Source organism: Artemia franciscana, chromosome 11, assembly GCF_032884065.1.
Source record: "Artemia franciscana chromosome 11, ASM3288406v1, whole genome shotgun sequence".
In the NCBI taxonomy this organism is placed as follows: domain Eukaryota; kingdom Metazoa; phylum Arthropoda; class Branchiopoda; order Anostraca; family Artemiidae; genus Artemia; species Artemia franciscana.
In genome coordinates, this window is record NC_088873.1 from 21,834,836 (window position 1) to 21,850,228 (window position 15,393).

The 15,393-nt window shown below is 33.0% G+C and overlaps 1 protein-coding gene across 1 annotated transcript in view; it reads left to right on the forward strand.

The window, feature by feature from the left end:
* The window catches only part of LOC136032957 (uncharacterized), a gene marked incomplete in the record, with an annotated part of 79,335 nt that overhangs the window by 42,196 nt on the left and 21,746 nt on the right, over window positions 1–15,393 (forward strand). Inside the window, 6 exon segments of the mRNA XM_065713441.1 lie at window positions 2,999–3,216; window positions 7,288–7,513; window positions 8,363–8,478; window positions 9,944–10,183; window positions 12,853–13,004; window positions 14,453–14,669. Coding sequence (XP_065569513.1) covers window positions 2,999–3,216; window positions 7,288–7,513; window positions 8,363–8,478; window positions 9,944–10,183; window positions 12,853–13,004; window positions 14,453–14,669 — 1,169 coding nt within the window.

The window sequence follows — 15,393 nt, forward strand, 5'->3', positions numbered from 1 at the left end:
CGTCCCCTGCTCTTTTTTTCTCAAAATCATTCGATCAAAATTATGAGAAAGCCATTGAGCCAAAAAAAAATATGCAAATTTCGTTTGATCATTCCTCTGCGGAGAGCCAAAATCAAAACATGCATTGATTCAAAAACGTTCAGAAATTAAAAAAAAAACAAGTTTTTTCAACTGAAAGTAAGGAGTGACATCAAAACTTAAAACGCACAGAAATTACTTCGTATATGAAAGAGGCTGCTTCCTCATCAACGCCCCGCTCTTTACGCTAAAGTTTTTTACTGTTTTAGAAAGAAGAATTGAGAGAAAGAGTCAAACTTTAGCGTAAAGAGCGGGGCGTTGATGAGGAAGCAGCCTCTTTCATATACGAAGTAATTTCTGTGCGTTTTAAGTTTTGATGTCACTCCTTACTTTCAGTTGAAAAAACTTGTTTTTTTTTTAATCTCATATAAGGTTCTAAGAACCCTATATTTTTGCCTAATTGATGCACACCTCCAATATTGCTCAGCTATATTTTTGCTGACTTTTAAATCACATATTAAACAAACCACTACAAACCCTACAAAACAAAGCTATTCGAATTCTAGATAAGTTTTTACAACCCCCGAGGAGTACAGATATTCACTCTGAAACACGTACTTCTTACCTGTTTCTAGACATAATGACTCTTACATAGAAATTTCATCTGCTATTATCTAGTTGGTTTTTTAAGATTCAGCATGTAAATAATTCCTTTTTTGACCAGAAACTACTGTCCAAACATCAAAATTCACTGATAACTAGATGTGTTAACCCGTACAAACTACCTCTGGTGAAAAATGAAAGATCCAGTTTCACTTTCCGGTATATGATCCCATCAATAGCCAACAAATATTCATTAAATAAATTTGTTGAGTTACCAAAATGATCTTTCAAGAGACGATTAAAAAGTTATATAATGGAATCTGCTTGTCAGAACGGCTGGTAAATTTTTTATTTTATTTCATATTTTGTTTTGGCCTTACTCCACTTGCTCCACCTGAAATACCCTCATTAAAGATACCCTTTTTTTCTTTTCTTTTATTGATGAAATAGTGGTTCATTTTTTGTTTGTTCTGTATCAATGAGGATTGTTAAATTTTGTTTATGTCTTGCCCAGCAGTCGAGCTTGTCTCTCCATTTGGGCAAGTTGAAGATTTTGATGAATATGAATTTTTGAATAAATGAGTCTGAAATTGTGAAATGTTATTTAGACTTGCGTTTTTATATTCAGTTACCCTTTCACTGTTACTGAGAAATGGTTATCATATTTTAGTTTTGTGTTTTGTTTTAAGGGTTTTTTTTTATATTTTTATCAGTTTATTCTGCATTGAGGACGGTCAGGCGGAGGTCTTGACTGAAATATTTGCATAATTTTCAATTTTTTCTGGCTTTTTACTGTCCTTGTTCTTTTTTTCTTTGCGAATTTGTGTTTTGATATATATATATATATATATATATATATATATATATATATATATATATACATATATATATATATATATATATATATATATATATATATATATATATATATATATATATATATATATATATATATATATATATATATTATGCCTCTTGGAGAACGTAGAAAATATTTAGGGAGAAATAGATTCATGGATGGTCCTTACAGTTGCCCTATGTGCGGAGAGATGGATGAGTCTTTACATCATTTTTAGGGGAATGTAGAGAGGTGAGGAAGTTGTGCATGGAAATATTATATAGGATGTTTGGGGGGGGGAGATTGGATTTAGGAAATTTTCAGAAGTGAAAATATACTAATTTCACTTACTTTTATATGCTTAAATATAAATAATATGGGAAAGTCCGTCCGGGTATGTATGAGGTATCCTGATGATTTTTTTAAATAATTAGTTTTAGTGTCTTATTAGTCTATGTTTTGTTCCTGTATTTTTTCGCTTGTTTTGTGTTTGTCACCATGGCCTAACTGGGCTTTCGTGTGGAAATTTTCGGTGGAAGGAATTTTCCATTGGGGGGGGGAGGATCTTCGGGAAATATTATCTAAAGAGGGGGATTCCGCCATGACCTGAAAAACAATAAAAAAGTTAAATGAAAAGCAGGTCTTTCTTCAAATGAAAGGATGCTAAGGAGTATGATTCAAGCGGAATTGTAAGCAAGAAATTTACTTGGGGGAATTTTCAGATATGATGGAATTGTCCAAGGGTAATTTTCCTGGGGAAGAATTTTACGTAGGAAAGACTTTCTATGGAGGAATTGCCAGTGCAGGGCATTTTCCATGGAGGGGTTGGATTTTCTGGGATTATTTGAAAAACGATCAGAAATTTAAATTAAAAAAAAACAAGTTTTTCTGCTGAAAGTAAGGAGCAACATTAAAACTTTAAACGAAAAGAATTTATTCCGGAAGGAGCAACATTGAAACTTGAAACGAATAATTTATTCCATTTATGATGGGGGAGGTTGCCATCTTTTCATTACCCCGTCTTTATGCTAAAGTTTGACCTTTTATCCCCATTCTTTACGAACGATTCCTGGAACACAAGGGCCGCTGTCAGAGCCTTTTTTAAAAGTATTTAAAAAACTTTTGCGTGAAGATAGGAGTATTGAGGAAAAGGCAGCCCCCCTCATATACGGAATAATTTCATTTAGATTTATTTTATGTTATAATTTTGGTCCTTACTTTCAGTAGAAAAAACTAATTTTTTATTTAGTACATCTTGTAAGACTAACAAATTTTTCGATGTTAATAAAAAAACACTAAATATTTGTAGGGTAAGGGAAGGGCTTTTCAATACTAAAACATTATAGGACTCCCAAACAATTAAAAGTCCGAAATTCTTTTACTCTTTAAAGAAAACTTTACAGGAGCCATATGCATCTGAACTTAGCATATACCAGGCTAAACATAAAGTTTAAACAAAAGCACATATAGGACATTGATACAACCCTTGAAATATTGAATATCTGCGCCTTATTATTTTCTTAACTGCTTCATTTTTAGGGACATTTTTCCAGCCAGCTGATCAGCAAGTTAGCCCAGCAGCAGCAAACACAAGTTACGAAGGACTTGCTTACTTCGGAGAGCTTCCTTTAGCCTGGGCAACTTGTGTCGCAAACGAAACTGCCTACAATATGCTGATTGAAAAAGGAGCAGACCCGAATGCTAGAGATACTTATGGGAATATGGTCCTTCACATGGTTGTTATTTGTGACAAACTGGTATGTACGCTGTGAGGAAAACTTACTTCATACATAGTTCAACCTGCCAATTGCTTTAGTATTTAAATTTCCAGACAGAAAAGGTGTGTAAAATCCATTAATATGTTTCAAGACCCATGAAACTTTAAAATTAATTCGGTTATTTAAACAACGCTTACAAGCCTTAGATTACAACACATTTGCCTATTATTTTATCCCAAAAGTATGGTTTATGATAATGGCTACTTGAGCAATCGAGGCTCAGCTGTCTCGGTTTAACAAAATTTCAGAATTTTACGGCCCAAATACTGTTCTTAATAAGTAGCTGTTTGTTAGAGAATGATTTTGATATTCAAGATACGAACAATCTTTCTGTCAGAAATTCCAATGTTCAACAACTTCTTTAAGCAAGAAGAGAGGACCTAAAATATTTTGGGAGAAACCTTAAAACTCTTAGAAGCTCAAGATAGAGAAATTTCAGATCTTATATCAGAAAACAGGTTGAACTTATTGATAGAACTGGCTTTCTGTCTGGGATGTTCAAAAATTGTCACACAACACCTATTAAATAAGTGCAGTACAACTGTTTACTACTCTTTTACTGCTTCAATCCAGTTCCTTCTCTGGAAATAGGAGCTTAGTGATGCATATTTCACCTTAAATTGCCTTAAATTACAACTCGAAGCAATCTAAGGATTACTCCAGAGTTGACGATTTCAGTTGTATTCAGGATTCTTTAGTGACGATGTGCACTATGCTGATCCAGAGCTTCCCAGTTGAGCTTTCACTCCCTGGAGGACCACTCAGCAGCCAGTTTTCGTTTGGGAAGTTCACAGATTCAGCAGTAACAGTTTCTTCAGAGAGTTTATTTCAACTGTTGATGATTCTTGAGGAAAAGAATTTATCCCAGTAAGTGTTGGGAGTTTCAGCTTTGCTAGTCTTGCAGGGTAGGAAAGCTCCCACATGCCGGATATCATTTTAGTGATACGTCTCTGCACATCTTCCAGCACTTTTATGTCTTTTTTTAAAATAAGGGAAGGCTAGAGACATTTCAACTACGAAATTAGGACGCACAAGCCCCTTGTACGAAAGACTGACGACTTTAAGGGAAATAAGTGGAAAAAACACGCTCAATCAGCCCTGTGGTTGAACTAGCATCAGCAGCAGACTTCTTAGCATGAGTGCTGAATTTCAATTCATTATCCATAGTAATTCCTCCAAGATCCTGCTCATTATTTACAGAGCAAAGAGGGTGACTTGAGAAAAAATAAGAACAAGAAGCTTTAGTTTTTCCAAAGTGAATGACATTGCACTTGACAACACTAAAATTTGAGAAATCAAGCCTCAGCCCATTGATCAAGCAGTCCAAGATTATTTTTTAGAAGGCATGATTTTCACAAGAAAAGGCTGGTCCAATGAGCTTCAGGTCGTCAGCATAGAGCTTTAGTGTACTGCGGATAGTGGAAGGAGTATCATTGATGAAGATATTAAAAAATATAGAAAACCCTTTCCTGAGGAACTCCTTTCAGAACATGCTTAGACGAGGAAAGAATACGACTACCAAAGTTATAAAATGGAAGAATACACTGAGATCGCATATAAAAATAAAATCAAGGATCCAGAGCAGGGACTTCTCTTCAAGCTTGAAATCACTGATACCTCTAGGAATACATTTACCAATTTGCCTACTAGGCGCTGGCCTAGGGGCATGCAATGCCAGGTGGCACAGTAAACTATCACTGAGTGATATTTTACTTTGCAACAACTGGACTGATGTGATTTATTGTCAAAGTGCCAGGTGTACTCCGTCGCCACACAACTTTTTCACTGAAAAGTGATTTTAAAACGTCACAGGAATTCCGTGGCCAGCCCACATATAAAGTGTCAGATATCTCCCAGGAATGGCAGCTGAGAATTGGTTATCATCTGTCTGATTTATTATCTGATCGGTGCTTCCAATATCCCTGAGTTTTCAGGGATTTTCCCGAAAATCTCGCGAAAATGGAGCGTCAAAAATATTTTTTCCTAGATATGTCAAATATGCTTTTAGGATATTTCTGGAATAGGTTGGAGCTAACAGCTTAAAAATACCTTTCCAGAACCTAATTTTTCTCTTAGCAAGTTTTACAGAACGTAGTAAATTTTAGTGAATTTTTCACTATACCAAGTTTCTTGCTTTTCCTCGTTCTCAATTTCTAAAAATAGATTCATAAGATTTAAAACACAGTTGAAATCAGAAATCGAAACAAGCTTGAATGTAAATGCAGTCCGAATTTTGGTTTTATTATTAGTTTATTTCTACGGAAAGGAAATTTTCTTGATTTGAGTTTCATTTGGGGTGTTATTGAAGTTTAGAAAGTTCCATTAGCTTCAATTTTGGGTCATCTTATAGATACAATTGAATCCTTTTGAGATTTTCAGCTGCAGTGGAATAAGGATACTTGCCAGGAGCTTTATTGAAAACGCAATCACATTCAAAAGCTGACAAGAAAAAAAAAGGAATCCATTGGTAATATCAGTAAATATTGGTCGACAAATACAAAAAACTCAATAGAATCTTTTTTTCCGTTTAAACTGAAATTGAGCAAAAAGTTTGTTTTTTAAGCTTTTATTACAAACTTTTACATTCGCTTACTCAGTAAAAACAATACGCGGAAAATGGATATTTTCGCTATATATTTTTATGGAATACATTAAATATTGCGGGTTGTGTTACCTTTGCATCACGGCCTAGGTAGAATAGGACTCAAAACAAGTCTTTTTTTCTCAGAAACGAGCCGGAAGGTACGATGAAGTTTTGACTGTAATGGAGAATAGAATAATGTCTCTAGAGAAATTGTTGTCATTCCCTAACCAAAAATATTGGCCATTAAACTAAAAGAAAAAAAATTGTCCGCTTTTCAGCCAAGCAAAATTGCAAAGGTTCAAATAATTCCAAAAAATGAATGTTTCCATGGGATATATCAAATGAACAGATTGTTTGAGCTGAGTACCAAGTCTACGGGAAAATGGGAGCTCAGAAGGAATAAATATCTCCCAGACCGAGTTGGAACGTAATTTGAAGTTTTGACTGTAATGAAGAATAAAATAATGTCTCAAGAGCAATTGTTGTTATTCCCTAACCGAACTTATACAGTATAAAAATAAAAAAAAGTTTATCTGCTTTTCAACCAAGCAAAATTGTAGTCTCAAATAATCCCAAAAAACTAAAATTTCTATGGAATATATCAAATTAGCAGATTAATTGAGCTGAGCACCTGGTCTACGGGAAACTGGGAGCTGAGAAGGAATAAAGATCTCCCAGACCGAGTTGGAACGTAAGTTGAAGTTTTGACTGTAATGGAGTATAAAATAATGGATCAAAAGTAATTGTTGTCATTTCCTAACCAAAAATATACAGCATTAAAGTAAAAGAAACAAAAAAGTTCATCCGCTTTCTAGCCAAGCAAAGTTTCGAAGGCTCAAATAATCCCGACAGATGAATATTTCTTTAGAATATATCAAATTAATAGATTGTCTGAGCTGAACACCAGGTCTTCGGGAAAATGGGACCTCAAAAGAAATAAAAGATCTAGACTGAGTTGGAACGTAAGTTGAAGTTTTGATTATAATAAAGAACAAATAATGTCTGTAAATTAATTGCTATTGTGTCTTAATAAGAAACGAAACAGAATGAAAAATACACTCCTTTCAGCCAGAGAAAAAAATGCAAAGGTTCTAATAACGCATGCGTGACGTCTTTAGCTGAGGAAATGCACAACAAGGAAGTATAGTGACATATGTTGTTCAGACGGTTTTTCTGCGATTAATGGTTGAGTGTTGTACCATAGCTTTCCAGCAAAGCGAACATTTTGTCTAAATCGCTTAATACCACGAAAGATATACGAAGATAGTAGCATTTTTCAGATTCGGGTTGACCGTAATGCCCCCCAAAAATTGACGAGACCGAAAAACGATATTTTCCAAACTTCGCTTCTGTTTCTGGGAAGTTTTTCTGGCTTACCCTTCCTAAAAAAAAGTTCTATAGGTACTCTTGGAATATTATCTGTGTTTAAGCATACCTATAGTTGTTCTAATTCGATTCATTTGCAGTCCATGTACGGTTACGCCATGCGTCACCCAAGACGACCAGCTAAGCCAACACTGATAAATCTGGCTGGCCTTACTCCCCTAGCTCTTGCTTGTGAAATGGCAAGAGCTCAAATTTTTCTGGAAATGATGGAACTTTCTGCTCTGGAATTTTGGCGCTACTCCAACATTACCTGCTCTGCTTATCCTTTAAGTGCATTAGATACGATTAGACCCGACGGAGAGACTAGTGAGTATGCTGTTAATAAAATAGGTTTCAAAAATTGTATAATTCATTGTCAAATTTTAATTCTAGGAGTCTGAATTTTTGCAGATTTGCTTATTTTAACGGGTAACAATGGTTATTGGTTATTCCTATGGTTATAGTGGTCATATTAATATAGTTATTCCTTGTAGAAAGGAATAACAAATTATGATTGTTAATAAGATTTAAGATACAGTTTATTAATTAAAATAAGAGAAATTAAAAGTTTATTAAAATGAAAGAAGAAAAAGAACATACTATGTACTAAATAGTTCGTTGATATATCTTTTTCTCTAATATCTAAAATCTAGTTACGTAATAAATTTTTAGTCAAGGCAAACAGTAACAAAAGCATAACATAGCTCTTTTCTCTTTGTGTAATATTACCAATTCAAAAAGGTGTTTCTCATATAAAAAAAAAGAATTAAAAAAGAATAATAAAAAAATTGATCAGCTAGGACCTCCTTAAGAAGCATCACAGACTCTGTTCTTACTGCAATACCAAGGGTACTGTCATCAACGAAAGCGACGAAAGCGTCCATTTCTAATGAAAATGATGGTCTTTTTCGAGAATTTAAAGATTCAGGAAAATATAGGTGGCAAAAGACAGTAAATGAAAAACAAGGGCTAATGATAAGCAATTGAGGGTTTTTTTGTCCATAATAGTCTCTTCTAGGCCAGTCGCTGATTTTTTCATACTCTGACAATTCGAATACAATTAGGAATTTATTACGTATAAATATAGAAATGATCTTCCACCTTCGCCCAGAAAAGAAATTGAGTCTTCAAGCATATACGTATTCGCTTAATACTAACAGTTTTTATTGCTTACAGATTGGTCGAGTGCACTTATGATAATTCTGAATGGTACAAAAGAAGAGCATGTTGACATGTTAGATGGTGGCATTATTCAAAGGCTTTTGGAGGAAAAGTGGAAAACATTTGCACAGGTTGGTCAACTGTTTATTTTTTATAAGAATAACCAGTCAATTGTCAAAAACAGAAATGAGAAGGGAAAATTACTATATTCAAAAATGAGAAGACTGGCTAATCATATTAAGTTTAGCTGTTGATCCCCCTACTAATGGTGAATTATCTATCGCCATTCATTTTCTGTTTGGAATTAAGTTAAAAAATGATCTATTCCCTACTTTTTTTTATAAACATGTTGGAATTTTGTGGCGTCAGCAATAATGATGGTAATTATCGTCACCAAGATCCTGACAAAGGGTCATGTTTGAAATTTCCTTTGAAACTACTTGTTTTCTTAGTATTATTACAAATTACCCCCTCACCCAGATCCAAAATTGAAATAAATTACTTTGTGTCTATCACAAATTTCGAGAATATATTCAATTTGAGCATTTAAAACCGAATTGGAGAATTCCTGACTTCCAATGCTTGTCTGAACAGTTACTTCAATCCATAATGACTTAGAGGTAAAGGGATTGTCTTTTTTTCAATGGCATTTTACAATTCCGGGTAATTTTTTAATTGTAACTTTTCAGTGTTACCGAGGAAAAGGCTCTTTTCGATGAAAATACCCCAAGAAGGTATTTCCTTAAATCTGGGGGTGGGACAAAAATCCAGCAGAAAACAGCCCCCCCCCCAATGAAACCACTGTATCTCTTGTTAAAAATCAAAACATCTAACAGAAACCCCCCTCCCTCACTGAAATCACAGCCTTCAATATTCTGTTCATCCTCTCATCCTGTTCCTCCTCTCAGCTATATTCACTTGTAGCCTTCTAGATAAAGACCAACTTAGCTATCATTCTTTTTATTGCAAAATTATTGATTAGTATTTACCTCTAAGGAATTAATAAAATAACTTTTAATAAGGTACTAAAAATGTATTCATAACTAAAGGAATGGCTGACACTATTCACTAAATTTCAAAGTCTGAAGTTATGACTTTCTTAGTTTGCCGGCAGTTTAGTTTGTTATTAAGAATTCAAAATTTATTTTAGATTATTTTAGATTATAGATTATAAAATATTTGATAATATTTTATATTTGATAATATTTGATATATTTGATAATCTAATATATAATATTAGATTATAAAATATTTTAGATTATTTTAGATTATATTAGATTAGATTTATTTTAGATTATAACCTATTAACTGTTTCTTACAAGAAAGAAAAAAAGAGATTATTTAAAATGATCAGTATTGTTATTATCATGCTGGGTTTCAATATGATACCATTTTAAAGAGTTCTTTCATGTTATTAAACTATACTTATTTCAAACATATCCGTCATAAAATACAAATACGAAGTTTGAAGTGACGTACCTTTTCCTTGAATTTCTTACATTGAAAAATGTATCTCATTAAACTTAGAAAGAAAAGTTATTTGTGTAAAGAAGCGTAGAAAACTAAAATTTAACAGCATTTTAATTCTTATTCCAGAACCAATTCATGAAGCGGCTTGTTATTCATTTCATTCATCTTTTATTTCTAAGCGTGGCAGTTTATCTTAGACCAACTAAGACACAGCCAACAATGAAGCAATTTGACCAAATGGATACATACGATTATGTTCGTTTAAGCAGTGAACTTGGGGTGATACTTAGTTCAGTAGCCTACCTAATTCTTCAGCTTGGTTTAGAAATTGTGAATCAAGGCATTGTGAGCTTTCTCAAAGGCATGGTAAGTTCTATTATTTGCAATATTCTTAATAAGGGCTGCGCAAGTTCAGGCTAAAAAAACTGACGAAAATGCCTGCTAAACAATTTGGTATATCTTGCACGTAAATTTGAGCATAGGATTTATTCCAAAATAGCAAAAAAATACACTACAAAGTATACAAAGGAAAACTCAGATTATTAAAATTTTTTCTAAGCAAAGTAACAATTATCGTAATAGTAGCGGTTGTTGCAAGCGTTAAAGTTTACTTATATCACTACAATAAGAATAAACTTAATTCTTTAATTTAAATTCTTGTCCTACTCAATAATGAAATCTATGAGCCATACATATTTGATGGAGACACACAATTAAATCACTCCGTATTGACTAAAAATTAGGCTGATTAATTCGCAAATTTTACTCAAGTTGCACCTATGGTGTAACCTGGTTAAACATTTATAAGAAAAATCGAATATTTATTTCTTCTGTAATTTCCATATGTTAAAGATATAGCAATGGCTACGTAACAATAGTTCTAAGTCACGATGAAAAATAAAACCACTTTAGCAAGCATACAACTTGATGTCTTTTTTTTAATGGGTATTTTTCAGAATGAAGTTCCTCGAGTCAGTATTTGTGTGGTTTCATCTTGACCAAGCATTTCAAAAGAAATTAGCAAATATATCTTCCTTTTCTTTTTTTTACTCATTTATGTATGTTATTGACAAAAAAATTAAATATGACATTATCATTAATTACCAATCTTCTTGAATATTGTTGCTTAGCACTATTGCAGTCCAATAATTAAATTCAAAATAATGGACACAAATACTTGTATTCTGTCTGTAAGTACAAGTGATCACAGAGTGTATTTTCTTGTTTGACGAATATATCTTATTTGTGACCATGGGCGTATCCAAATTTTTTGTCCGTGGGGGGAAATTGTTTGGGGGGAGGAGGAGAGGTCACAAAAAAACTTAAAAAACGCCTCAATGAATTTGTTTATGTGCATTTTTGCTACATTTTTATGAGTCAGACACATTTTTAGGGCGGGGGGTTCAAACCTTGTAGGCCCCCTGCATATAGCCTTTTTTATGATTATAGTTTTCAACAATAATTTGAGTCTTATCTGAGTAATAAAAAAAAAATTAATTCCCGCCCTCGAGAACCCAAATTAATCCCTAGTCTTTCAATGTAATTTAACAGCCTTTTTTTCTAATCACACATGATCTTTATGACTGAGGACTGTTTATGAAATCAGTATTATTTCTTCGTTTTAATACATTTATTAAAGCTTTAGTTTGCCGGCTTAAATACCATTTTGCTTGATGAAGCCGTATTTCCTGTAATATTTATCCGCAGAAATGGCTTGGGATTCTCCGTTTTATTTTTTATTTATCTTTTTTAATAGTAAGTTCGGCCTGACTCATTTGTTCAATAATGTTAGTTAATAGAAAATTGAAAGAGGATAAGGGAAAGAGAGAAAAAGAATAAGATTCAACTATGAACACATTTCCTCTATTGCTATAAAAACTACAGCTGCATTCTGTCAAAAATGTTAAGGCGTAACAACAGTGAAAAGGGAGAAATGCCAGCGATCTGAGAAAAAAAAAATAAAATTAGTAAGCTAGTTACATAAGTAGTCAGGGAAAAATGCTGTATTACCTAAATAATAAATGCTAAATATAAATGCTGTATTATTCTAAAAATTCAAATCAGATGAAATATACTTAAATCAAGGAGACGAAAATCTTAAGAGAATAGAATCAAGGAGAATTAGAATGAAGAGGCTGCTGCATCACAGGTAAAAGACGAGCTTCGGCCATTAGCAACTCAAAATCAGTTATTTTGAAACCAAATTGGATCGAAATGAAACGTACACCCCTGGAATCGGCCAAAAACGCCATAAAACGGCCAAAAACGCCATATATGAAACTTACAGCCTCTGGCTTGAACAACAAAGAAAATCACTTTTTTTTTACATGTTAACAATAAAACGTCACTTGGGTTCAACGGAAAACGAAAGAGATTACTAAAAAAGATCAAATTATTCTTCTTAGCATACGCATACACACTGGGTTTTTATTAGTAGTGATAATAAAGTCTACTTATTGGTATTTATTTTTCGCAAAAAAGAAGACCCCAATTTCGCTTGTATCATGGAAAGATCAAGGTGAAAGGGTTTACTAATGGTCATTAGTAAAAACAAAGAAAAAAACAAGTATAACATATTTCACGTTGATTCTGATCGAACTTTATTAGAATAGTATTAAGGGACAATTGCTTTTGATTTTGCTTTTGAATTGCTTTGATTGAAGAGTATATTTATGAAGCTATTGTCATAGTAAAAGAATTTCATCACTAAAAACTTATTATTATTTAAAAAAAACAGTAATTATGGTCGTCTAAGGTAAACTATAAAGTCAGTCTATCCTTCTTACTTTATTTTTAAAATAAAAAAGGAAGCAAATCTTGGTTACAAATCATCAAACCAAAAAAGCTGGATGATATTATGCCTTCTTTAAGCATTTAGTAAGACCCTCGACCACCCTAAGGCTCAAACCCACTGTAAACTTAATTTTAATCTTTGACTTAGACTCATATGTGTAATACTCTCAAACTTCCGTATCTTCCGCGTTCTTTTGTTTTAACTGCCCATAGATATTTTCTAACAATTATTTTTTTTTCAGGCACAAAGTCCTCCAAAAGTGGTTTTCTTTTTTTCGAATATTTTAATACTGGCAGCTGTTCCTTGTCGGTTACTTGGACTTCGTGTCTTGGAAGATGGCATCATGGTAGTTGCTGTTCCCATGGCCTGGTTTTATTTGATGTTCTTTGCCGGGTAAAGAATTTAGCAATTTAATGGAAGGATCTTATTATCAGAATTATCATTAATTTAAAAGAAAGTTAAATTAGGGTGAGGTTAATTTAATACAGACCAGGAATATTTTCAGAAGAGATAAGCATAGATTTTGAATGTCAATGGTCGAAAGAAGAAAAGTAGAGACGAAGATAAGAACTAGGGAATAAGCTGAAAATAAGCAGACACTTTGAATTAGGCATAAAAAAATGAGAAATAAAATAGAGAAGTAAAACTATTACGACAGTTACTCACAACTTGTCACTCTAGTTTAGTGCGCTGCTGATTCATATTTTTTAACAAATGTATTTCTTGATGTTTTATGCACATATTTATTTATAATAAATTGCCACTGAAACTGCTACTGCTTACGCAATGTTACACTATCCCAGAAGCAGACGCTTCTATTTTTCCTTGATTTACGTCAATAAGTTCAAAAATCCTGTAAATATATACAAAATTTATGAAAGTTTGAAATTTAAGTTGGATAAAAAAAAATTATAGAAACAAGATATGGTTACCCCCATTTTTTAAGTAACAGGGGATGAAAGCCTGATTATTTTAAATAGAAGAGTGTAGAGGGGGAAATGCCGGGAAATAATTAATTGAAAAAAAAAATTAACACAAAAATTTACTGCTTTTTTAATAATTTACGCAGTTTCCACTTTTTGTTCATTTAGATTTTGCCCTAAAGACCTGATACATTACGCTCGCGCAATTTGGACAGATACTCTTGGTTTTTCCCCCTCCCCCTTTGTAAGTACCCATGAATAATCATTTTGATTAAGGCAAAAAAGCATATAAGACAAAAGTGATCAATGAGACAGCGCAAGTGGCACTAGGGTTTGATCAAGGATTGCCCAATAAGAAATACGCATAAATCATAGCTGTTTGGTCGGTTTACATGTAAACTTGACTGGCTAAACTTTTTTTTGGCCAATATCATTATAACTTATTTTCTTTTATCCCTTAGTATTGTTCTATAGCTCCCTTCTATTAGCTTCCTTATTTATTTTATTCTTTTTAATTTAAAATGGAAGTTAGGAAAGGAAAGCCAAAACATCTAGTTGAAGCCACAGCCTCGTTATATTTGAAAACCAAACTGGAATATATCCCCCCCCCCTAAGACTTTGACCATGTTTTTGCCAATCGTTATTCCTAGACGACAATTAGGGTCCTTTCAAGCTTACATTTCTACAGATGTAGTCAAATAAATGCATATGCATTGGAATAATAAATGGCTGAACTTGAACTTCAATACCAGCTTTCAATGTTAGTTTTAAATACCAGTTTCAGCTCAATATTTAGGGACTATCGGCATGTGCAAAATCTTGAAAGAAATTTGTTTTATGTTTTTGTCATTCATCTTATTACACATAAAAATTATTATTTCATTTCACTTAGGTAAAAGTAATTTATCTTGTTTACAGGGCTGTGAAACTAACTGGACCGTTCGTGACCATGATCTACAAAATGATAACAGGAGATATGTTGACATTTGCTATAATATTTGTTGTTATCCTTTTCGGATTTTCTCAGGCATTCTTCTTCCTACACAAGCCACATCCACAAAAAGACCTACTTTTTTTTAGCAACTATCCCACAACATGGATGGCTTTGTTAATGATGACACTTGGAGACTACAATGTAAGTTAATATTTGCTTTTAAGATCCTGTAACTTGAGGTCAATCTAAAACTCACTTCATAGGTCGAATTTTAATTTAAATTCTATCAATACATAGGAGGGTCAGAGTGTACGTATAGCTTGATGTTGATAAGAGGCTTACTGTATTATTTGAAATAATTGCCAACGTAAAATAACAAATTTCGGTACTTGTGTATTATTGAGAATACATTCAATAAGTGTGTTCGGGGAACAAGCAGGTTTCACTCACTTGAAAGTGAACCATAAAAATAATTTTGTCGACCAAGAAAACCGGTGCTTCTACCCAAAAAAGTAGAGAGAATGTGGGGTTCCGTAAAGTGGCTTGATAAACGGCACCGAGGTACATGCCGCCACCATTTACAATCATACTTAGTAGAGTACATATGGCGGGTGGCAGCAAAGGCAGAAGGAAAACCTCTTTTTAACGCTATTCTTAACGACATTTTTGCGTTCTGTGTACATAATTCTAAGTTGTAATTTTACAATTTTCCTAATAAAGTTTTATATTCTCATCATATTTTGTTTTATTTCATTAGCTTTATCAAAAGTTTGGGCTATATATTTGCACATTAGGGGGTGGGGTGGGGTGAATTATATCAAATAACTAACTTAATCTAACCTAACCACCTCTATATATAAAATATTTAATTAAAATGTACCTGTATTGTAGTTTGTTTCACGAAAGAACCTAACTTCACTTATTG